The sequence below is a fragment of the Choloepus didactylus genome, chromosome 8 (assembly GCF_015220235.1).
Source record: "Choloepus didactylus isolate mChoDid1 chromosome 8, mChoDid1.pri, whole genome shotgun sequence".
NCBI classification, from domain to species: domain Eukaryota; kingdom Metazoa; phylum Chordata; class Mammalia; order Pilosa; family Megalonychidae; genus Choloepus; species Choloepus didactylus.
The window spans coordinates 123,804,434-123,828,031 of record NC_051314.1 but is presented as its reverse complement, the minus strand read 5'-3'; the positions used below and the strand labels follow the sequence as shown (position 1 = coordinate 123,828,031).

At 36.6% G+C, this 23,598-nt stretch overlaps 2 protein-coding genes across 2 annotated transcripts in view; one reads left to right on the top strand and one right to left on the bottom strand.

Annotated features, from left to right (window-relative positions):
• The window catches only part of KLRG1 (killer cell lectin like receptor G1), a 114,031-nt gene extending 106,476 nt beyond the window's left edge, over positions 1-7,555 (top strand). The window contains exon 9 of the mRNA XM_037847226.1: positions 7,171-7,555. The gene's annotated coding sequence lies outside the window, so the exon portion shown is untranslated. The remainder of the gene's footprint in view (positions 1-7,170) is intronic.
• The window catches only part of LOC119542452 (alpha-2-macroglobulin-like), a 39,737-nt gene extending 16,539 nt beyond the window's left edge, over positions 1-23,198 (bottom strand). Inside the window, exons 1-19 of the mRNA XM_037847214.1 lie at positions 23,054-23,198; positions 20,667-20,850; positions 19,694-19,853; positions 19,492-19,544; positions 18,146-18,166; positions 17,696-17,864; positions 17,155-17,239; positions 15,697-15,817; positions 14,788-14,902; positions 14,530-14,639; positions 12,620-12,781; positions 10,522-10,749; positions 10,213-10,276; positions 9,002-9,144; positions 7,212-7,361; positions 5,201-5,365; positions 4,640-4,748; positions 933-1,047; positions 50-278 (exon numbers count right to left, since the gene is read on the bottom strand). Coding sequence (XP_037703142.1) covers positions 50-278; positions 933-1,047; positions 4,640-4,748; positions 5,201-5,365; positions 7,212-7,361; positions 9,002-9,144; positions 10,213-10,276; positions 10,522-10,749; positions 12,620-12,781; positions 14,530-14,639; positions 14,788-14,902; positions 15,697-15,817; positions 17,155-17,239; positions 17,696-17,864; positions 18,146-18,166; positions 19,492-19,544; positions 19,694-19,853; positions 20,667-20,850; positions 23,054-23,139 — 2,469 coding nt within the window. The 5' untranslated portion in view covers positions 23,140-23,198. The remainder of the gene's footprint in view (positions 1-49; positions 279-932; positions 1,048-4,639; positions 4,749-5,200; positions 5,366-7,211; positions 7,362-9,001; positions 9,145-10,212; positions 10,277-10,521; positions 10,750-12,619; positions 12,782-14,529; positions 14,640-14,787; positions 14,903-15,696; positions 15,818-17,154; positions 17,240-17,695; positions 17,865-18,145; positions 18,167-19,491; positions 19,545-19,693; positions 19,854-20,666; positions 20,851-23,053) is intronic.
• Positions 23,199-23,598: the final 400 nt, after the last annotated feature.

The following is a 23,598-nucleotide window of genomic DNA, read 5'->3' as shown; positions in this document are numbered from 1 at the left end:
TAATTTACTTGACTTATTACCTTGTATTTAAGTTGGGAGAGGTCCTTACCCGGATGCATGTGGGAAGGTAGTTTATGACAGTGGCCTTGAGTGTGAAGTCCTCTCCACGGATCACAGAGTAGGGCATTGTGAGCTCCACAAAGAACGGCTGGAAGGCTTGGAGAGAGGCAGTTGGAGAGAGACCAAGTCCAGTGTCCTCAGACAGGCAGAAGGCCCCCGCCTTCCACTCAGTGATGGTATCAGGGACAATTACTCCTACTTCGGCCACACCTGATTTGCTGGGGAGGATGGCAATGTGAAAAGGAGGAAGTAAGCAGCTAAATAAATCCTTTTTAGAAAGAGAACCCCTACACATTATCCTAATGTCATGCCTTGAATGTGCTCACTAGAAATGCCAATAATGGAGAGTAAAACCAAGCCTTGAGATGAGAAAATGTAAGTCTGTTTCTTCCAACTTTGATTGTTTTCAATTCTAGTCTGTTTCAAAATCTGTAGATGAGTAGGTGCAGTTACAAACTATTATAAACAATGTAATTATAAACTAAATACGTAATTTAAGATTCTCCTGAAATTCCTCTCTCTAAATTGCATTTCCACTGAAGGCAGGTTAATAAATTTTAATTCTACTCCTACTGTGTACAGTTGGTCTGATTGATTCTGTGCTTAACCCAAGACTGCTGATCAATGAAGGATCTCTTACAGTTGTTAATCTGTGCAATGCTTGGTTGCATTTAGTCCTTGTATCCTTTTTCTGGAAGTCTTAGAATGAATCTGAGCAAATTTTTTCTTAGCTCTGATATAACTAGATCAGTGAAACTTTGTCACAGATATATTTATGCTAAACCTTTCCTGAGAACAGAGAATGTTTAAAAGAAATACTTGAATGTTAGCTAACAATTAAATTTACATCTTCTATAAAGGAAGTTACTTACTCCACCGCCACAATGTCCCAGATCCATGTCTCAGGGAAGTAGTGTCTCACAGTTTCTGTGGGAGGCTCTGAATGATCTACCGTATCATGTGACAAAGCATGGTGTAGTCGTACTCCTATGAATGGGGGAGGGAAGGGACATAAAATATAAAAATAAAGCTAATTAGAGATTAAGAGAGGATCCAGGGGAAGGAACTTGGGCAGGGTGGCCAGGGAAAGTTTCTTCAAGGAGATGATAGCTTAGCAGAACCCTGAAGCATTTTAATAAGCTGGGGTGGGGATGGGGGCCGAGGAGGAAAGGGAATCACTAGGAGAGACTGTAGAGACCCAGACGCAGAATGGGACTTGGATTGTCTGTGGAGCAGAAAGACATTGGATGTGGTCACTGAACACTGGTGAGAGGAGAGGGCTTTGACATGGGGTAGGGAGGTAGGCAGGAGTCGGTATTTCCATTTGTGTGTTCCTTTGTGGGAGCAAGGAAAAATCCTGGCCACAGCCTTTATAATAGAGGCTTTGAGAAACAGTTGATAGTAGTGAAAGGATCTAGGATACAAAGAAGGCTCTTTATTCCATATTGTGTCAGGAGATCAGAGTTAGGATTTCTCACCCTATTTTCTGTTAGGGTGCGCTGGTAAATGATTTACAACAGAAAAAAATTATGTATATATATATGCTTAAGTAAGTTTACTATAACTATTACTGAAATAGATAATTTTCAGAACATAATGTACAAATAGTAATAAAAATATACCATACATTTTTATAGTGAAGTCCATATAGCCAATTAAATCTCACTGAATGAGTTCCTCGATTCTTAACAAACTCTTGTCCATAAACAACCTCTTGTTGTCTTTCAATCATGACTTGACAAAATCAGACTATAAATAAATGCTTGATTGGTATCTGATTCATCAAAGAAGCATGCCTCACTGATGAATGAGTGCAGTTCCAACATGGATATTGTTTGTTTTTTTTTTTTTTTGTCTTAATGGCTAAAAAGAAACTGAAACAATGAAGATGTATTTCAGAACTTCATTAGTTCATCAATGGTGTGAATGACTTCTTTGCTGAATTGATTTATAGTTTTTGAATACTGGAAAGAATATTCTCTCAATTTTTTTTGCTATTGACAATGTAAAGGTGACTGACGACACACTATTAAGTTTAATCTGCATTAATATTCACTTAATCATTAAGTTTAAACAATCACCAATAAATCAAGTCCTGATTTTGTAACATTTGCTGATTTCGTGTTATAAATACTCCAATCATGACATACTTCAAACTACTGATGTGATGTTAATAAATATGAACAATGGTTACAGTAAAATAATTAGGAAGTGAAGAGTTTGGGGGTAATTATTGCCCTTGTTTTTAATATAACTTATTTACTTGTTACTTTACATAATTTGGTTTTAAATGATGGCTGTGTTTAATAACTGGTTTGCAAAATTCCTGTAAATTTAACAATTGGCTTTTATGAGCCTGCATTAACCAGTTCTAGAACACCCCAATCTTCTTTACTCAATTTAAGAAATATCTTGCAAAAAATGTGCTAGTAGGGCCACATTTCTGTAAATCCTTCTTCTACACCTCTTTCAAACGAGGTGTCTTCTGTGTTTAGGGGGTGGAGGATGGGAATTATGTCCTGCAGCTCAATTTTTTTTTTTTTTTTAAGGAGGGCTACCAACTTGTCTTTTTCCCCTAATTAATTTGATTTTTTTTATTCTCCTGTATCATTTTTTTAATCTTCATTTTATTGAGATATATTCACATACCACGCAGTCATACAAAACAAATTGTACTTTTGATTGTTTACAGTACCATTACATAGTGGTACATTCATCACCCAAATCAATCCCTGACACCTTCATTAGCACACACACAAAAATAACAAGAATAATAATTAGAGTGAAAAAGAGCAATTGAAGTAAAAAAGAACACTGGGTACCTTTGTCTGTTTGTTTCCTTCCCCTATTTTTCTACTCATCCATCCATAAACTAGACAAAGTGGAGTGTGGTCCTTATGGCTTTCCCAATCCCATTGTCACCCCTCATAAGCTACATTTTTATACAACTGTCTTCGAGATTCATGGGTTCTGGGTTGTAGTTTGATAGTTTCAGGTATCCACCACCAGCTACCCCAATTCTTTAGAACCTAAAAAGGGTTGTCTAAAGTGTGCATAAGAGTGCCCACCAGAGTGACCTCTCGGCTCCTTTTGGAATCTCTCTGCCACTGAAGCTTATTTCATTTCCTTTCACATCCCCCTTTTGGTCAAGAAGATGTTCTCCGTCCCACGATGCCAGGTCTACATTCCTCCCCGGGAGTCATGTAGCTCAATTTTTACATGTCTTTCGTTCTGCTTTATAACTCAATCTCCAGTTGCACCTCTGACTTAAAAATTCCTCATTGGATAGTTGTTCAATTCCCTGACCTTGTTCTCAGCAAATTAAGCATTTGCTAGGATCACACATCCAATGAGGTCATTTACCATTTCTACCTGTCATCCCTTTAACTATACTCTAACTCTTCCAGATGGCTGTTTTTAATCATATTGTAATACATCTTCACTTCACCCTCTCTTAGAACTCTTCTGCAATCAAACAATTTTCCTTCATTGGTGACTAATGTCTCTTCTTTCCCTTTCTCCACTATCAATATCCTTTTGACCATTTGATATAATACTTCTGCCACTTCTAGACTGTAATCATATCTTCCTTAATTCTTTTACTATATAAACAAACTCACATAATAATGATTTTTAATCCTTTTCCCCATAAGGAGATTTCTTTGCTTCTTTTCCACTCATTAAATTTAAATAAAAATTAAACTAAATTTTAAAAGTTTGCTTTCCAAAATTACTTACGTAAGTTCAGTTACGTGCCATCTACAATACAGTATCAATTTGATACTTTGGATATGCAGATGAGCCATTCATTTTGCTTTCATTGTATGACTTTTTTGCCCATTGCTTTCTATTTATAGAAAAAAATAGCTGCATTCTGCTCTTCTTCCTTTATGATATTTCTCATATCTGAAGCTGCTTCTTCATTCAATGTTATGTCCATTCAATGTTATGAACTTTTCAATCACTGACTAATACAAACATCTTTGGACCTTGGCTGGACTCAGCACTGTTATTCCTTTATGGTTTCCAATCATGGGCCCTAACAAAACCATCTTTACCAGGAGGTCAAGCCATGGAACAAATATGTTTACTGGTGAGCTCTTAATATATCTTGATGGGAGCAAGACTATAAGTATAAAGGGAATTTCAAGAACTTCTTTACTTGACTGGTAAGATTGTAGTCCTGATTTGTGAAAATTTCTATTTTTGTTCACAATGATCTTATGCCTGGAAATTTTACCTTCCCTTTTCATCTCATCTACCAGATATAGATTCTTTATGAATGACTACCCTGGTTCCATGATGAGAATTAATCCTTTCTTTTATTCTGCATATTTGCACTTTTTTTGTAGTACTTTTCATAATTTATTCTGTATTCCCTCCATCTTTGCATAAGTGAGTGTTTGCTCAATGCAATCAAAAGACTTGGGTTTGTATTGCTGTGTGACCTTGATCAAGAACCTGAATCACAAGTCCTTTTTAAAAAAATCTTACTGTATGTCATCTCCTTTAACACAAAAAAAAAAACACTTTTTTTTTGATTCAATATATTAGGCAATTAAATTTTATTAATTTTTACCTGATGGAGCTAATCGCATGTGGGATTCCTGTACTTCATACTTTCGAGGCTGTAAACATACTTTGGGTTTATGAATCTTTGAGTTAGTGAATGCCTTTAAGCTCATGTCCTGTAAAGGGAATAATCACCTAATCAGTACATAGATATTATAAAATATATATCAACATATAATTCTTTTCATTGAATTTAACATACACCATTCAATTGGCTTAATATTAAACATTGAATGTTTACATCTGTTGAAGGGATATTAGCATACTTATAAAGAAAATTTCATTATGTTCTTTAAAGTCTTACAACAGTAATTATTTTGATATCACAAAGAAATGAATCTCAATTTAAAAGAACTTGATTAATAGTCCAAAAAGATCCAGTCCTGGCTCTGTCATTATTAATAGACATGCTACTTTGCCTGGCCTTGGAAAAATCACTTGACCTCTCCATGTCTTGTTACCTTCAACTATATTATAATGATATGAAGGTATTAAAATAAATAAAGCATTCTATATATAATATTTTACTAACTTTAAGAACTGATCATCTATAATATAAGGAATTTACCTGTAGGAAGCTATACATATCTTTTTCATTTGTATTTGGTACTGGGGAATACGTGATTCCATTAATATAGACATTGTGTGGCTTGACACAGATGTTGTCTTCCTCCTCTTCATTCAAGCTCTCTGGGAAGCCAGAGAGGTCCTTTATTGGTAGCAGGTCATACACCTGGACAAATGCAAAGGACAAAAGGACCAACTTGTAGTTTATTTTTCTTAAGCACAAATAGAAAAGAAGAATGATAATCACCATCAGTCTTTTCTTGAGTGCTCTCTTTGCCATGATGATTTATAGAGAAGCTACAGAACATTTTATATAGAACATTTATATGGAACATTTTCTCTGAACAGTGTTTTCATTTTGCAGATGTTTAACAATTGTAGTAACAAAACGATAACAATACACACATCTAGGTCCTCAAGGGTCATAACACTTTGTTACACGGTTCAGAGGCAGACAACAGACTCCATACTAGAATGAAATAAAGCTTTGTTAATTGAGAAATTGAGGTCTGCTTTATTAGAAACATTGTACAAAGTTTTGTCACCATAGAATGAAATAATAGTTTCAATTCCATCTCACAGGTAGCAACTGACTCAGTGTATAATAAACTATTGGACACAATGTTCTAAACAGGTCCATGTCCCTCTGTATGGGATAGAATAGTTTGTTCTTAGGAATTATTTATGAGAAGAGAATGCACTAAATCTTCACTGAATACATAAAATTTTAACTGTAAAATACTGGAAATGATGCTTTCAAATACATTTGAAGGAGGAGAGTAAGACAGACATAAAAATACTGACAAGTGCACTGTAATGGATTCATAAAAGCCTACAATTAAAATCTATTGACAGAATAGATTAGCAAAATTTAGTTGTGTGATGATATTAGACACTTTCTCAAAGGCAATTCCCTCTTAACCTTCCCCATTTCCCCTCTCTGCTTTAGTTTTCTCCAACATGTATTGCACATTTACTGTCTGTTTCAACTTCAGCTAGTAAACTGAAAGTTTCAAGACAGCATAGATTTTGTCTTTTCCAGTAGCTCACTACTAGATTCCCAGCAAAGTGTTTCATTAGTGAAATACTGACGAGAATTGAAAGGAACTAGTGTTCTAACCCAGGTCTACTACTAAATACCTGAAAGCTTCTGTTTTAGTATTAGCAAATTAAATCAGTTTTCCTTCCTTATTGATCCACTAGGGTTGTTAGAAGATCACTGAAAAAACAAAACAAAACAAAACCTTGGGGACTATAAAATTATGTTATACAAATATAAAAATTAATGTTAGTTTTTCACAGATCCCCTTGCTCCCATCATTGGAATGTACAAACTACTACTTTTTAGTCTTAGCAGGCCTGACAAATAATAAAACCCTTCTTTTAAGTTTCTATTTTAGGGAAATATAAATATAAAATTGGCCAATGTAAAATTTTAATAGTGCAACTTCAATAAAAAGTTACTCCAATTGGAATCACTGAGAATTTGAAGATATGAGCATATAGTATTAGTACATGTTGCTAAGTAGTTTCTCTTTGTTCTACTCCAGCACACCTAATATTTTAAAGATTTATATAGTGATTAATTTTTCCCAATTCTTATTCATCAGAGACAACATATATCTTCCTTTAGAAATTATGTTCCAGTGTTTCTGTACTGTGTTGATATAATTCTTATAAAAACCTGAAATTTGATATTCTATTTAGCCTACGCAGTCTTTGTGTAGGTAAATGTACCTTTTTTGTTAGGCTTTTGAAACATTCAAACTAATTTGAAAACTATTAATTGTTTTGTAGAGCTCTAGGATTTCTGGGCCTTTACATTACCTGTCTATATTTATATACATAAATGTAAATATATATATTCATATGTAATATCTCCCTCATTAAAAAAAAGTGTACACAAAAAGGCTCAAACCTATTAACTCTTGGATAAACAAAATTTCAATAGCTTCTACCCTACTCTGATAGGCCTTTCTCCTTGCTGCCTCCCGAGGCTGACGGGAACTCACCGAGGACGCGGAGAGCTCAGCCTCGGGCTTCAGGAGCAGCACGCTTTGGTCCACGGCGCGGAGGGCGCAGAGAGACGCAGGGGAAGCTGCGACTCTCAGGTGGGCGTGCGAGGCCGGAAGACTTCGTGCTGGGCTGAAGCTCAAATCCACCTGTGGAATTGGGAGAAAAGGGCGGAAAAATAAATCTGATTTCGTGATGCATTCACCCGCATTTCCTGAGTGTTCCTCACATTGAATGCATTTGACTTCGTATCAGTGCTGAGGCTTTTGTCCACTTCCCTCTATCAAGTTTTCTAGAGCAGGCAAAATGCAACATTTCACTCTGATTTTCAACAATCGGTTGAGCCTTATTTTCAATGATATCTAGTTATTTTTATAAATGTTTAGTTTTGAGATGCCTTTGATACTGGGTGAGGTGCTATTTAGCTGCAGGTGGAATGCAAATGGCTCTACGTGCTTTTTTTCTTTTGGCTCTTTAGCAGTCTTAAAATCTTGCTAACAAATAAATTCATTAACCTTCCCACCATGAGGGACTTGACTCTCAGGGGAATGAATCTCCCTGGCGATGTGGGACAAGACTCCTAGGAATGAGGGATTGAAAATGCCTGCTTGACCAAAAGGAGGAAGAAAGAAATGTAACTAGCTGAGGGCACAGTGGCTGAGAGATCCTAAATAGAGTCTAGAGCCTATCCTGGAGGTTTCTCTTATGCAAGCTCCAGCTAGACATCCCAAATGGCCACAGCCTGCCATGCCCTTACCAACGGTAGTCCCCAAATACCTAGGTCCCTACCCGAGATTCTATAAGAGATTCACTCATGAAGTTTTCTCTCTCAGAAACTTAAATCCACCAGAGTGTTCCTATGCCAGACAAGTCCTAAAACCCAGAGGCAACAGCCTCTTTAAGAACAACAATCAGATGCAGCCCCCTTCCCATACTGTCGACACCCCCTTTCAATGTGAACAGGTCAGGGTGCTCACTGCCTGGACACCCCTGAAGATGGAGAAGGAGATTAAGTGAGAGGAAGGGGCAGCAACAAACCAAATACAATTTAACAAAGGTCTATGAATACTGAAACTTTACATATATATATATATATATTAGACGCTGGGGTGTTGAAATAGCTGGAAGGAGGTAAATGGCATGGTGGAACTGTAACCTATAACATCCTTTGAAGTTTACTCTATAGCTACTCGTTGAATTTGCTTTGAAAGTCTTTTCCTTTTTGTATATACCCTATATTACATAATAAGGAAAGAACTGAAACTGTGGAACTGTAACCCATAACAATTTTTGAAATTACCTATATAACTACTTGTTGAGCTGTATATCGAAAGCTAACACCTTTCTGTATGTATGTTATATTTTACAATAATGGTAATGGCTGAAGTTGTGGAACTGTGACTCATGACATTCTTTGAAATTTGCTCTCTAACTACTTGTTAAATTGTACTTTAAAAGTTATTGCTGTTATGTACACTTGCTCAAGTCCACAATAAAAAATGTGTTAAATAATCTTGCTTACATCGTTTCCAACACTTCATCATAGCAAAGGGAGCAAGTTACTCTGAACTGGATCATACAGTAGGAGCACAATGCTATATACATGAGAATTTTGCACTAGGAGTCCAGTGGCATGGATTCTCAGTGTGATTCCACCATTACCATGCTGACTGTCTCTGGGGAATTCTATTAACCCTTTTGGTCTCAGTGCCCTCGTGTATAAAATAATTGATATTGATAGTAACTTCTATTTTGAAATGTTGAAAATTTTATTATATGAAACACTCACCTTGTTGACCAGACAGTTTTCAACCTTGTATGTTGCAGTATCCCCAACTACTTCCCCATCAGGTAAAATGGCATAGATGAGCAAGCGGGCAATGGGAGCAATATCTGACTTCACAGGAATTGACACAGAAAAATGGCCTTTCACTGGAACACAGGGAGAATGAGAGGAAGTGATCGTAGGTTAGAGAATTCCCCAGGGCTGAAATAAAATTAGTCTACTGAACAAAGCCATTTTAGAAGCCTGCTGTGGTCAATGACTATTGCCGTTAGTGGATGAGAATAGTAGATACAGTAAACAATAGATGTAATAAAAGGATTACTACCTCTAAGCTAGCTTTTGAAAAATTTTATCAAAGCACTCTCTCTTTTCATTAATCATATACTGATTTCTCACCCACTTTAAGCTTTAGTTCATCCATAAGGTTCTGATGCTATCTAAGAGTATGGAGACATTCACTTAGCTGTTTTTCCATCTAGATCTCATACTGGAGAAGGGAAATAGATCCTGAAGTTGTGAAATATAAAAGTAAGACTTTAAAACATTGTATTTATGTATATATCTTCTTCAATTTTCTATGAACCAAATGTTCCATTCTTTTCTCCCTGAGAGGAATACTATGCTCTTTGGAAGTTATTTTGATGCCTACACAGATTCTTTAGAGTTTCATTCAACTTTTGTAAGTCTACTCTGGTGCCTGCATGTTGCTATGACGGGGCAAAAAAAAAGTAATTCTCTGATAGTTTTCTAGTAAGTGATCTTTTAGAGAGTATTAGAATAGGAGAAACTGTCAAATGTTTATAGCGTTCCATACTTGTTCATGGGGAGAGTCCAGTTCAAAGGTGGAAATACCCAATTTAACTATCTTAAATTGTAATTATCTTTAAATGGGAGATAAGATATAAAGATATATTTGACTCAGCACAAGACCTAGTACATGGAAGGCACCTCACAATTTTACTTTTTCTTCTCTCCATTCTCTAAAATAATTCTTAAATCTCTCTCATTCTGAGAAAGAGATGGTCCATGAGTATTTATTGTTTGAAAATTTGGAATAAGCATAGATTTAAAAAAAAACATTAATGATCTAAATAATGAAACAGAAAATGTGAAGAGAAAAAAAGAAAAATTTGAAAATATCCCTGGTATTTCTGGAGTGTAAGATTGAATGTGTCAAGGTAGGGCAGAAATGTGGAGATTATGGAAACACTCACTGTCTCCCCGCTCCACAGGCAGTTTATGAGTCCCATTCCGGACAATGCCTCCCTTTGCCATTATCTGCAAAAAAGGATATAAAAAGGCAATTAATTTGCTGATAGAGGTCTTACCCCCAAATTTGCCCTCCATGTGATATGCTTGTTATTGAGCCCCTGCTGGCAATAATTAGCCCCAGGGGAAGTCGAACTTTCCAGAAGATCATGGATAAGAAATCAAAGCAGTGCTGTCTAAAGAGCTGTATAATTCTTTGCTCCATAGAAAGCTTTAGTCTACAGATGAGTCAATGCAGTGGGTCCGGTTCTCACCAGGTAATGGAAAGCCAGCTCCTTCAGCTCCCCAACTGCCTGTTCACTCAGAATATAATGTGCCTGGATGGTCTGAGTTTGGCCACAGGGCAGTTCACCAGCTACCGGCTCAAGGTGGACAAAGCTCTTGCTTAAGGAGAATACATGATTAGCAGTGTGATGTGCTTCTAGGTTTTCTTGTTTCAGCCACTGGTAGCCATAACAGTGACTTTGATCCTTGTATTTGACCTAATGAATTAGAAAAACAATATTATTTTATGGATTGTATTTCATAAAGAATCAACGTTCTCAGAAAACAGCATCAGTTTACTGTCCTACCTTAATGAGTAGCTAGAAATCTTTTGCTCCAGAGTAAAAAGTGAGGGAGAAGGGTGCCTTATTTTTGATTAATATCAGACAAAGTAATGGTTTGTGCCTTTATACTGCAGAGGCTCCTGGGGTTGGTGTTTATATTTCTGAAGAGCATAAAAGGAGGCATTCTTTGCTCTGACTGGCTTGTTCAATGTTTCTTTGGCAACACTACCCACGCAGACAGAGACACTGGAGCTATGAAACCTCATTGAGAAGAGTAAATAATCTGTAGAAATAAAAGATTTGATCTCCAGAAAATAGCTGCCAATTTTCTGATGGGTTTCAAATGTGTATTATGAATAAATGTAATATTGCACTTTTGGGGCTACAGAAACTTTCTATAAAATTGATTCAAAGTGTTGAGTTGTTGAATAAGCTGAAGTCTATCTAACCTGGGCTATCCTGTTTTTTTTTTATGTTAATAAATTAATTAAAGAATTAGTTATATTAACAAGAGGCATTTTCTCATATATTTGTAAACAAAGTTTCAACAGATTTTTTTTTAACTATATGTGTTGCATGACAATTTGGTGGCAATTATTACCAATGTATGGAATTTAATACTGACAGACCTTTCTATATTAAGTTATCCAAATTACATATGTATCAGCAAATTGTAAATTATTCCATTAATAATTCTTTAATTTTATTGTGCCTCTCCAGGGCCGATTATTTTTAATGTTTCCTGCAGTTCTGGACTGTTAAGCCTCAAAGGTCCTATTTGGGTTGTATTCCCATCTTTTCCCCATGTAGAAGTTGTTACTTCACACTTTTCAGGCTTCCCCTATCATCCCCAAGTAGCGTGAATGTGTCCTTTCTGTGCCAGCAAAACATGCCTGTTATATCTCTATACATGTAATATGAATATCGATATTGATATAGACACAGATAAAAATACATCATCATAAAGAAGAGGGAGCATTTAAAAATGATATTTTGATTGTCAAGACTAGCACAGCACCCAGAACACAGAACGCATTCAAGACATAAATGAGTGAACATTCAATTTTAAGTCTTAGAGGGATGGACTTTTAGGCCAACTATTTAAAACTGGATCAATAAAATATAATCTTTATCTTTTCTTTATACCACCATGAAACCTCCTAAAGCAGAAGTTTTTCATCATTGTTATTACCTAATATCTATTCAGTGTAGCTACATATCTGTATATGTATATCTACATCATTAACAATATGTAGAGGGCTGTATGTTATACAAAGCAAGTTTTATGGATGTGGAAAGACTGTTTGGAGATAATTAAAATAGCAGGACAAAAATGAAGCAAGAATACTAATTTATGGTGTTTATATTTTTTGAAACTAATTCCTAAATGATGTGAAAAGCGCTTTTATAGTAGCAATATTTAATAGTTAAAGGAAGTTTTAACATGCACTATCTCATTTAATTCTCATAACAACCCCAAGCAGTAAGGAGGTAGGTACTAATACTGCACCTATTTTACAGAATAGTAAACTGAAGCATAGAAAATTTTAGTTATTTGCCCTTAATATGAGGTTGGACTCAGATTTTTATTCAGTTTATCTGGTTCTGGAACCCACACTTCTAGCCACTGCACTATATGGCCTCCATCTTATAACCTATTTTTCAAAGTTGCCCTCAAATAGGTTTCTAATTTCTAGATTTTTCTCTCCTTAGGACAAAACACAATTTAGAAATGTCATCACTTTTACGTTGCAACCTTTTTCCAAGGTTATTCATGTCCTTGGTAACTTCTTTCCGAACTTACTCTGACATTGAGGAAGTTCTCTATCACATTGGCGGTGTTGATGGAAAACTGCACCAGGCCATGCTCATCCGTGGTTGCATTTGATTGATGGTTGGCTTCATTTGCTTGGATGAAGATGAGTTCATTTGGCATGGGGACACCTTTCCAATCCTCTAAGCGTACCTGCAGATTTAAAGCTTTGGATTAGTTGTATAGGTAATACCCAAAAGGGATAGAACACGCTCATTCTACCATACTATTTTTTGAGTGCCTCTTAGATGTCAGTCAGAGTTCCAGGCACCAGGGCTAGAGCAGTGAAAAAAACAGAGTCCCTGCCATCATAGAGCTTACAGCCTCAAAAAAGATATACATGCTACATAAGCTTATAAACAATATGTACTTATTTAGTAGTGACCCATCCTATGAAGGAGAACAAAGCAGTGCAAAGATTGGAAGTGATGGTGATGATAACAAGGGTGGCTTGAAAAACAATTTCTGTGGATATTTTGGAAACACTGTGTAATATGAATAACTCTTAGAGAGTAACAGAACATACAGTCATATAGAAATGAAAACTATGTAAGCCATTAGTGATATTTATTTGAGCCCCCGACACTTATTTTGAGGCAAACCATTAACTTCCTACGGAGCTGTGTTATGAAGTATAATAAATGTACAAGTAAGCAGTTGCTAATACATTGTCCCATGTGCGTGTCTAGATGTTTTATATTTGACATCCACTTCTTAACCTAGATATCAACCCTTTGGAAGGCAGACAGATCTTATGGGGCAGTTCCCATGTGAAAAATGCCAAATTATAGAGACATTCAATACTAAATAAGGATCTAAAGCCAAATTACTGCTAGTATTTGAACTCAGCAGATGAGCAGTCCAATTCAGATCGCAGCAGATGGTGATTCTTTTTCAGTATAAGCTACTTCTGGTAGAAGGAAGCACAGCAAGCAGACTTGGCTCAGCATTTGTAATTGCTTAAAAAAAATCTGTTTGCCAATGAAACGTAGGCTGCACGTACAAAAACAAGGACAGATGCAAAATTCTGATTCTTCCTCTTCTGATGAAAGAGTTTTGTGATTAATATGATAGTTATTTGGCAGCAATAAAATATCAGAGAAGTACAATATACCTCAGAGAAATTAAAAATGGACTACACTTTCATTTCAGGAAGTGGCCAAAATTTCTGGGCACTTTTGCTGTTGTAAGACAATCAAAACACTCTAAAGTTTACTCCACCGCACCTGAGTCTAGTCTAGTCCCTCTGTCTTTTACACTCTTCATAGCTGAAATCCTATAGCATTTTCATTAAGAACATGATACACAGTAATTACAAACTGAGGTATGTACAACTACCATTTCAGAATTGTGGAGTCTGCAAGATATGTTTGTATATCTGCTTACAATAGAAAAATCACAATAGAAGATTTCTTGGCAGATCTGTGAGATAATTTTTAATTTTTAAATCTGGGAACCTTAAATAGCAGTATTTTACTCCTCTGTTTACAGTTTTTTTAAAAATATATTTGTTATTTTATAAAAAATAATATAAACATATCTACAAAAAACAGACTAGGTACAGTAAAATCTTTAATACATCAAAATGTGCAAACAACCACCATGAATTTTGAGATTCCTGTGAGAAAATGTCATGAAAATCTGAGCCTGCCTGGTAAACCATGAAAAAAGGAGACTGGGTGACATCACACAACACTGTTCCGAAAAACCTAATTTTGATAGTGCTTTAGAATGATTTTTATAGATTTAATATATAAATTTAGAGAGGGACAGATTTATTTCTATGTGATTTTATACCTTTGGCTATATTAACCACCAGATAACAACCAGGTATGGTACCGGCGGAATACGTTGAGCTTATCGGGTCCATGGTTTGACCTGTGAATTGTGAAATACTCCACCTGACCAAAGAAGGGGATCCCTCGTCTAAAGTTTGAATCCACTTTCACAAATGAGAGCTTGGTTATGGTTGTTGTGATTTCACTGGATCCCTCTCCAGTTAATTCTACCTCTGAAAAAGAAGAAAAAAATTACCTCTTTTTGGGAAGGATCATCTCCTTGAACTTCCTTTACTAACTCCTCCATTTTAATTCATAATTTGGTGAAGGAAGTAAGACACTGTCCATTGTTTTTCCTCTATACCCACGCAGTACACAAACCTGTTCCTTCTTCTCGTATCTTGGCTTCTACTCGAAGTTTCATTTCATACCCTTGTCTCTTCATCTGGAAGACCTTAGTTCTTACTTGCTGAGAGAAGCAGCCATTGCTGTTTAGCTGAGATGGGAGAAAATAAAAAGCAAAAACATAACGCATATTATAGGACAGCTCAGTGGTTAATCTGGTTTTTTGTTTGCTTGTGTGTGTGTGCGTGTGTGTGTGTGTTGTGGTGGGGGGACAACATCTCTTAAGGATTTTTTTCTATGAGGAGGACACAATAACTATTCTCCAGGGACTAATTATTATTTCATTTCACAACAATATCTAGTTGATAGTTGACATGCATATTTCTCAATACCTGAAATTCCCTAGAGTAAGTGAGATGGAAATGCCTTTAAAAAATAGTTTACCGTAGCATGCAGCTAATTCTTCACCCTGGTTTGACTCCCACTCCCACAGTATACAGCTGGGGCTGGGAAATGGCTGCCCAGCCAGGGACTGTGTGATCTAGCTCCCTGGCATCTAGGTGAGGCCATGTGACAGGTTCTTGCTCATAGAAAGAGAGCAGAACTTACACCCCTCCCCGCCAAAGTGGTTAAGAGGTGAATGTTTCTTTTCCTTCCTCCAAAGAATTGGACATCCAAGGAGGCTTTGGATGCCAGGTGTTGGAGATCGCTGAGCTTCTACCATTCTGGAGCTTGGTGGACCAAGAACACTCACAACGGATAGTGACAATAAATAAATAATTCCTACTGCGTAAAGTATCTGACTGTTTTTTTAAAAAATTGAATAGCTAGCATAGAATTCTCTTTCAGATGGTTCCTATTCCTGTGTTAGCACCATGTTGCAACTCACTGCTTATCAACAACTCCTCTATTGTTAGCCCCTAGGAGGAACAGTTTTCCACCTACCTGTTGACTGAATTTCTCACAGAGAGCCTGTGACTCTTCCTTAAAGCAGTCAGAAGGGTTGCTATACTTTCTGCAAATGGTCACAGTCAGATGTCCTGGGACTGGCTTTCCATATGTGTATCTGTCATGAAAATGTTGCCAAATGACTCAATGCAGACATTGAATGTCCTTGTTTTCTACCTATTAGTATTCCCCCTTTATCTATAATATATTTATTTTTCTGTACTTCCCTCTCAGCTCTACAGTGTTTAGGCTCACCCAGTTTTGAGGGCACAGTGAACTGAGCAATGACCCTTTAGCAATCTCCAGTGACATGTACTAAAATTTACGACATCACTTTCTTTATCACGTCTTTTTCCCTTAATTTCTTTCTTTTCAATTTCATCTTTAAATGATACCTTTTTTATTTAAAAAGATAAACCTGTTATCAAAAGAAAAAATGATACAAAAAAAGAATTAGCAAACACCATCAGTTCTACCTAGGAATACAAACTATTAATACCATGGTACCTCTTCTTCTGTCACCCTTTCCCCATGAATAACCAGCTTTATACCGTTTCACTCAATTACTCTCTAGAAAAATGTGATTTCACCATACATGTGTTACTGATGATTGCTGTGTATTTCAAGGGCATTTTTTCCCTTCCCTATTTGATATGTCCTCTATGTCTCCATTTGCAAGAGCACTGGCTCACCAGTTACACAGACCAAGAACTTGGTGGCCATCACTGTGAGACATTGCTGGGGTAGGGGCTTAGCTGAGTAGGCAGGTGCCTTAGTATGTGGTTCTTGGCAGGACTGGTTTCTTTTCCCTGATTGCTCTTTCTGCTAGTGCTACTGCTGGGCTGTGGGAATGGGAGCATAAGATCCTGGAAACATGAATTTTCAAAGCTGGAAGGGATCATACTGAGAGATTATGTCCAATCTCCTCAGTAAAAATGGCAGCACAGAGAGGTATGTGATATGCTTTAGGTAGACCAATGAGTTAGATGAGATTTGGATTATATGACAATCTCTACAAATTTCAAATCTAAGTTATCTTTCCACTGTGAGTTCTAGGTCAAATAAGGATCTGTTTGATGACTGAATTTCCTCTACAGTCATGTGTTACTTATCTACCAAATATATGTTTGATTACTTTTGGTGAAGGGAAAATATGTACCCTTCAGTACTGTGTCATATTTTTGTGCAGGTTTGTCACTTTCAGAATCCATCCTAGTAGCATAGCCTCTTTAGGAAGAGTTCCCCTACCCCACAATAATAATTGTAATTTAGCTGATGAGGACATGAAAGAAAAAAAGGAAGGAAATATAGAAAAGCATCAGAAGAAAGTTCTGGAAGTGAAGGTGCCCCCATGTACTTAAAGGTCTCTGCTCTCAGGGAAACCAACAAAAATATCCAAATTATGAGTATCCTTTAAATACCCTCCTCCTCCAGATTAAAAAAAGATGAACTCACAGGCCACACACTGACACATTCACCTCTTCTTCTAAGATAGTGATTATCCTGGGCATTGTTACTTTAACTTCAAACTTGGGAAGCACTGTTGATGGAGATAAAGGAAGTTGGTGAATGATTTTCAGTTTGGGGGGGGCATTAATATTTTCAGATTTTCTGTAACAATTCCATAATGATACATTAGGGCTCTGAAAAGTTAGCTCTACTAGCCAACATATCCACTTTACTCTCAAATGGTGGCGCTGGTTAAGGGACTATGGCAGATCATTGTAATCTTAATGAATTGTGACAGACTCCACTAAAGTAAGGGTGTTTTACATTTTTTTTTTTTGCAGATTAGAAATTGCCACAAAATTACCAAGCTATATGAAGTTCTGTTCACAAAACATTTATGTTCCTCATAGGAGTTAGATATAATTGGTTCTACTCCAAGCCCAACCTCACCTGTGGGAAATAGAAGGACTACAAATGAGTTCAAATTCTATGCCCTAGAAGTTTAAACATGAAGAAGGTATGTTCCTTGATTTTCCATAAGCCATACCAGATTCCTCCACAGTGAAGTCACGCTGTATTTTTGTTTTTGACTCCTTCTCTGCCACCACCTTGTAGGAGCCCAGAAAAGGCTCTGATGACAGGGGGAAGGACAACTGCTCGAGCCCATTCTTTAACTTGATATTCTGCCATTGTGCGATGCGATTTCCTTTGGGGTCCTATGGATAAATTAGTCATAATTTACAAAAGGATCTAGAATCATTAGTAGTGATAAAATAAATCTGTGAAAACTCCTATGTTATCCACAAAGAGGACAAATGGGATGGGGGAGGGTGGTGGGAGCGGGAGATGAGTTATAATCACCCAGTCTTATGTGACAGTTTGACAGCTTTTCCCTTAATGACAAGTTTCTGAAATATTGTAAGAGCCTCCCAAATAAGAACATTTTCCTTAAATATATTGCTTTCCTTCCAATAATGGAATATTTTGTGTTGCTTACCTCGAGGTATACTAGTGGAAACTGAAAGACAAAAGAGAAGAAAAAATATTCTCAAATATTCCCAACTCTGATTTATAAGCAAAACAGCTTTAAGTAGAATAAACTTATCTGCAGTAAAGCACAGACATTTCTGGTTAAATTTACAGAAATTTTAATTAATCCATTTTAAGCAATTAATAATGTTAAGAATGCCATTTATTAGGAATGGAATATACTAACATTACTTAAGTGCTTATAGCATCCCAATGAAGAACATTTCTTTTTGCAATGCAATTTACAAATTGAGAAATTAACACTAACTGGAGTGTAAGTAACCGTCTTCAGATCCAACATGGGTCAAAGAATTCTTAGGTAGTTCTAAGAATGAGGAGGAATAGCTCCTCTGCTATCAATGTTCATTTATTCAATTTTTAAAACTAATATTTACTAAGTGCCTACCTTGTGCTTTATATCATTCTAGGTACTGGGAATATGGCAGTACACAAAAGAACAATATTTCTGCCCTAAAGGAGCTTACATTCTAATAGGGAGAGATGCACAGACAAGAAAAAACATGAATGTATGTATCAGGAAGTAGTAAGTGCCACAAAGGAAAATAAAGCAGAGTTAAGGGGGATAGAGTGAGGAATGAAGTGTTCTATCTTAAACAAGGAGTAAAAGTAGAAGGAAGGAGACCAGTTTTAAGGTTATTGCAGTAGTCTTATTTAGAGATGAAACTGACCAGCACAAGTTGGTAGCAATGCCAACATGATTTTCTGATGAAGTGGATATGAGTGTGAATGAAAGAGAAGAAACAAGGATCATGCCATAATTTTTTGCCTAAGGAACTATAAGAGAAGAATTTTGTCTCATTGTGATAAGAAATGACCAGATTTAGGAGATAAAAATTAAGACTTCGGTTTGATGTCTGCAATACAATATAAAGAGTTATCTCTTATTGTAAATATCAATCTTGAGGAACAAACATTGATTAACCTCATCTCACTTACAGCAGAGGTTTTGGTAAGTCATTTACAAAAAGCCTAAATCTTTGAAGAGTTATTTGAACATAAATTCTTTGGTGGTTTTAACCAAGACCATTATTTAATGTATCTCTTTATAATGTGCCTAATTGAGAGCTAAAAAGTAAGTTTAATTGTGTGACAGCTTACTGAGTACCAGTACCAAGACAGAATTAATTCCTTTCTTGACCCCTGGATAATATTTTATATGAGGATCTTGTGATGCCAGAAATTACTATCAATGATACCAGATTCTTCCTCTCCCAGTTCCTCCCCAACATCCAGAACAGGTTCCTATCTGTTTATATAGATAATAATGATTTATGTAGTGAACAGGAGACTCACCAACTCATTCAGGGGGTGAAAGTTTTCATCCAATGAGACAATACGAAACTTCACTAAAACAGAAATAATTTCCATGAGTCCCCACAAATCCTAAATCAGGCCAAACAGCCAGTAAGACAAGATATTAACCCACCAGGATTACAGGGATTTTGGCTGGGGAATACGAGGGAAGGGAGAGCTTTCCTTTGTGAAGTTGTCATACCTGTCTGACTTGGTTTGTAGACGGGTTTGTCAGTCTGCATAAAGACCAGACTCTCTTCGTTTTTAATCAGCACAGTGGTTCTCCTCTTGAAATCTTGGGTTGGTCCTTTCACTCGGATGGTGAGGAACATTACTTCCTCATTAGATGAAGATCTTGGGACCTCAAATATAAGAGAGATTGTGTGAACCCACTCAATCTTCCAAGTCTCCTTCCTCATCCCCTGTGCACCTCTCCCTGGAGATCTTGCCCTTTTTACTTAATTTCTCTTCCTCATTCTTACCAGGGAAATTTGGTGGGACAGGAATTACTTCTCCCATTTTACAAATGGGACACAGGGTGAAGGGAAATACTTTAGTAGGAGGGGTCACAAATGAGCCTCACATCTCCATATAGCTCAGACAATAGAGTATTATTGATTCAGTTACACCCTGAAACTTACCAAGTTGACATATGCTAAAAGGGCAGGATAGAAGCATCTCTTAAGGCTGTGAAAAAGCAAACTACAAATATTTTATTAGCACTAGGCTGTAAATATCCCATGTATGGGCAACTTTGAGGAGATATTGGACATTTGCTCAGAGTAATTTCTACAATTTTTACCCTTGAAAAGAGTAGGGGATAGTATATTCCTGTCAGCTCACCCCTGTAAATGTTTAGCTTTGGCCTAGTTTGTTTTATTAATGATTTCTCCATTTTTATTTTAAGGAGAAGTCACATTCTCTTTTTGTCTAGTACACACAGTGGTTTTTTTTTCCCCCTTCAGTCAAAGGATTTTTCTTTGATCATTAAGATGGTTTTTAACATGCCTATAAATATTTCTGTCCCACATGATTGGAAATACACACATAGTTCTTTAATTGCTACCCTCAGTTGCCACATTTAGATTCCTTCACGAAGTCTTTACCAGCCTCCTAGAGCCTTTTCTTGACTGACCAGTAGAATCCAGTATATTAAGTTAAGCAGCCATACTCACAGTGAAGGAGACACAGCGAAATAAGTCCTTGTCCACCACGAGGTCAGCGAAGAGCGTTCGGTTTCCCATGACGGACTCCAGGGAAGCACTGACAGTCACTGTCTCGTTCAGGTGGCTCAGAAGGAGGCAGCCATTCTCAGGGGTCTCGGTGTGGAGCAGGGAGGGCACCAGCACCATATACTGCCTGGAAAGGGGGATGTCCAGCAAGAGCAGCAGCATTGTTATAACAGCACCGTTTTCCATCGCAATTATTACCATCATTAGTTCTATACCAAGAGAAGACTGACTGATAAGCATGAAATTGATCTCTTCTGTTGAGTAGCACACATGAGAATTATGTCCCTCTCCCACCAGCAGTGCCATGGCAGTGAGCACTTTACTTAAGGTGGGTCTTAAACCTACTCACATTTCATAAATGTACCTCACTTTAAGGAACCCCAATATGGGACCATCTGAATTCCAGTAAAAAATGTTAGTTATATTTATTCATGTTGTAAATTTATTTTGCATGAAGATTGCTGGGGTATGGGGTGCGGATACTGTAAGTGCCAATCAATTTACATAACTTTAATTGTTTATAAATATTCAACTACCCTGTGAAAATGATATGGCCATCTGAGGACCAAAGAGAGTGAGTCAACAGTTAAAAGTTTTAAATAAAACTTTTATGTGTTAAATAACTAATAAAGTCTTTGTGTGTTATCTAACCATCGGTGTTTGCATTTCAAATATTTGCCTTTCAACTCATGCCTAGACAATGGCTGCAGGATTTTAATAACTCATGGTGGGAAAGAGTAACTAAATGTGTGTATGTGTATGTGTGTGTGTGCGTGCGTGTGTGTGTGTGTGTATATATATAGTAGACACACACACACACACACACACACGCACACACACACATATACCCTTATATATAATTTAAGACTGACCCTACAGTTTTTCAAACATTTTGCTCACAGAACTCCTAAAGTAATTTTGGGCATTGTTTGCCCTTACATATTTTCAAAAAAAATCTTATTTTTTTCATTACAATTTTAAATAATAGAACTTTAAATAATGGAAATAATAGAACTTTAAATAATAGAAAAAGATATTAAATTTCTGATGACATTTTAAATTAAAATTTACATTTTAAATTAAAATTAAATTAGAATTTACATTACTCTTTTACAAGGTTTCCATGCAATTTTTTATACCATAGTAAGATATCCAATATTGTCTATTTTTAAAGTACATTAAAAAGTTCTTTTTAATGGTTATAAGTTTAACATCTTTCCCTTTTTTCCCTCCTTACACTTGAATTTCCATGTCACTTACCACATAGAAGTTTACCTTAAGATTTTATGCTTCAAAATGCACATATGTATATATACAGGATATGCAATATTATATGAGGATATATTAATTTAGTTTTAATTCTTCTTTTAACTTTAATGAGACCATAAAGTTCTAAATGTTAAAATTTTTCTTCTGGGTTGAGTTATTGTCAGAAGTATTATTAGTATATAGCTGATCAAAACAAAATAAACATTACAAATTCTGATTCTTACATATAAGATATACTTTTGAAACAACATCTTTAATGATAATGAAAGCTGGTTTTTTTCCCCAATTTATGTATCCATCAATGAATATGCCTTACTGTAAGGATAAAACAAAGTTTAACATTGATTCAGTTCCTGTTTTTGGGTTGTGTGGATGGAGGTGCTGAGAAAAGCTGTTCACATTATTAAGTAAATAAATAACAGGTAAAACAAATGCATCACCATTACCCATGTTTCGCAACTTCCGTGTTACATGCCCCAAATCACCAATATCCTATGATCAGTCCATCAAGGATATTTCCTTTAGGTCCTTCAATTTTATTTAAATAAAGAATCAGTCACTGCCTGATCTATAAAAGGATTTTCTCTCTTGTCATCAGAGTCCCTCAGTTTCTCAATATCAACATAAGTATTTCAAATGGTTCCTGTATTTGGCACAATGTGCCATTGTAAGATCTGGTCGAGGGGGAAGTTCATCTTTCTTTTAAAAAGTGGAAGATGGGTAATTAAGAAAGGGGGGGCGGGTTATGAAAGGATAAACAACATGGTCTCAAGCAGATCAATATGAATGTAAGAATCTGGAAACTGATTCCTTTAAAAGGGTCAGTTTTCTATGCTCCTTAGAAGGGCTCTGCATATTCCCGGGGAATTCAGAGGTTCTGAAATCTAGAAAGCCAGAGAAAAATTATTAAGAATAAATGAATGGACAAATCAGACTGACAAAATCTAATGGTTGGAAGGGACCTTAGAGAAAAGAAGAGGACAGTTTCATAGGAAAGAAAAATGAATCCTATGAAGGACAATTTGGAATACAGGAAAGTTCAAACTCTGTCTGGAACTCACGGTTTTCCAGAGACTGAGGCATCTGTGGACAGGAGGACCAGGAGGAGGAGAACAAGACTTGCATGAAGGAATTTGTTCTTCCCCATGATGCAGGGAGCAGGGACCTGAAGAAACCAGATTGTATTGCACCCTACTCCAAGCACTTGGTCCGGCCCCAACCACCCCAGAGCAACTGGGTTTTATGCTGCACTTTGTGTAAACAGGAAGTTCCACCCACACAAGGTCTGTAAACAAAGTTGAGGTCTCTAAACATTCTCTGGAGGGGTCATTGCTCTCAGTGACAGCCAAGTTACAGTCAAGGTTAATTCCGGGCTAGCTAAATAGAATTCCTGGAGGATAAAACCCACATTCCCGTTAGTATTCACTTTCTCTGGGTTTTACCGTAAAGCAGCTAATCAGCGCTTTTCAACAGTTTCCCTCCCCTCCTCCACAACCCCAATGCTTTTTATGGTTCTCCCCAGATCTCCTGCATGAATAGTTGGCAGGGAAAGCTGCAGATTAAGCAGCACTGGGCAAGCTCAAAATAGATGTTTTACCACAAGTCA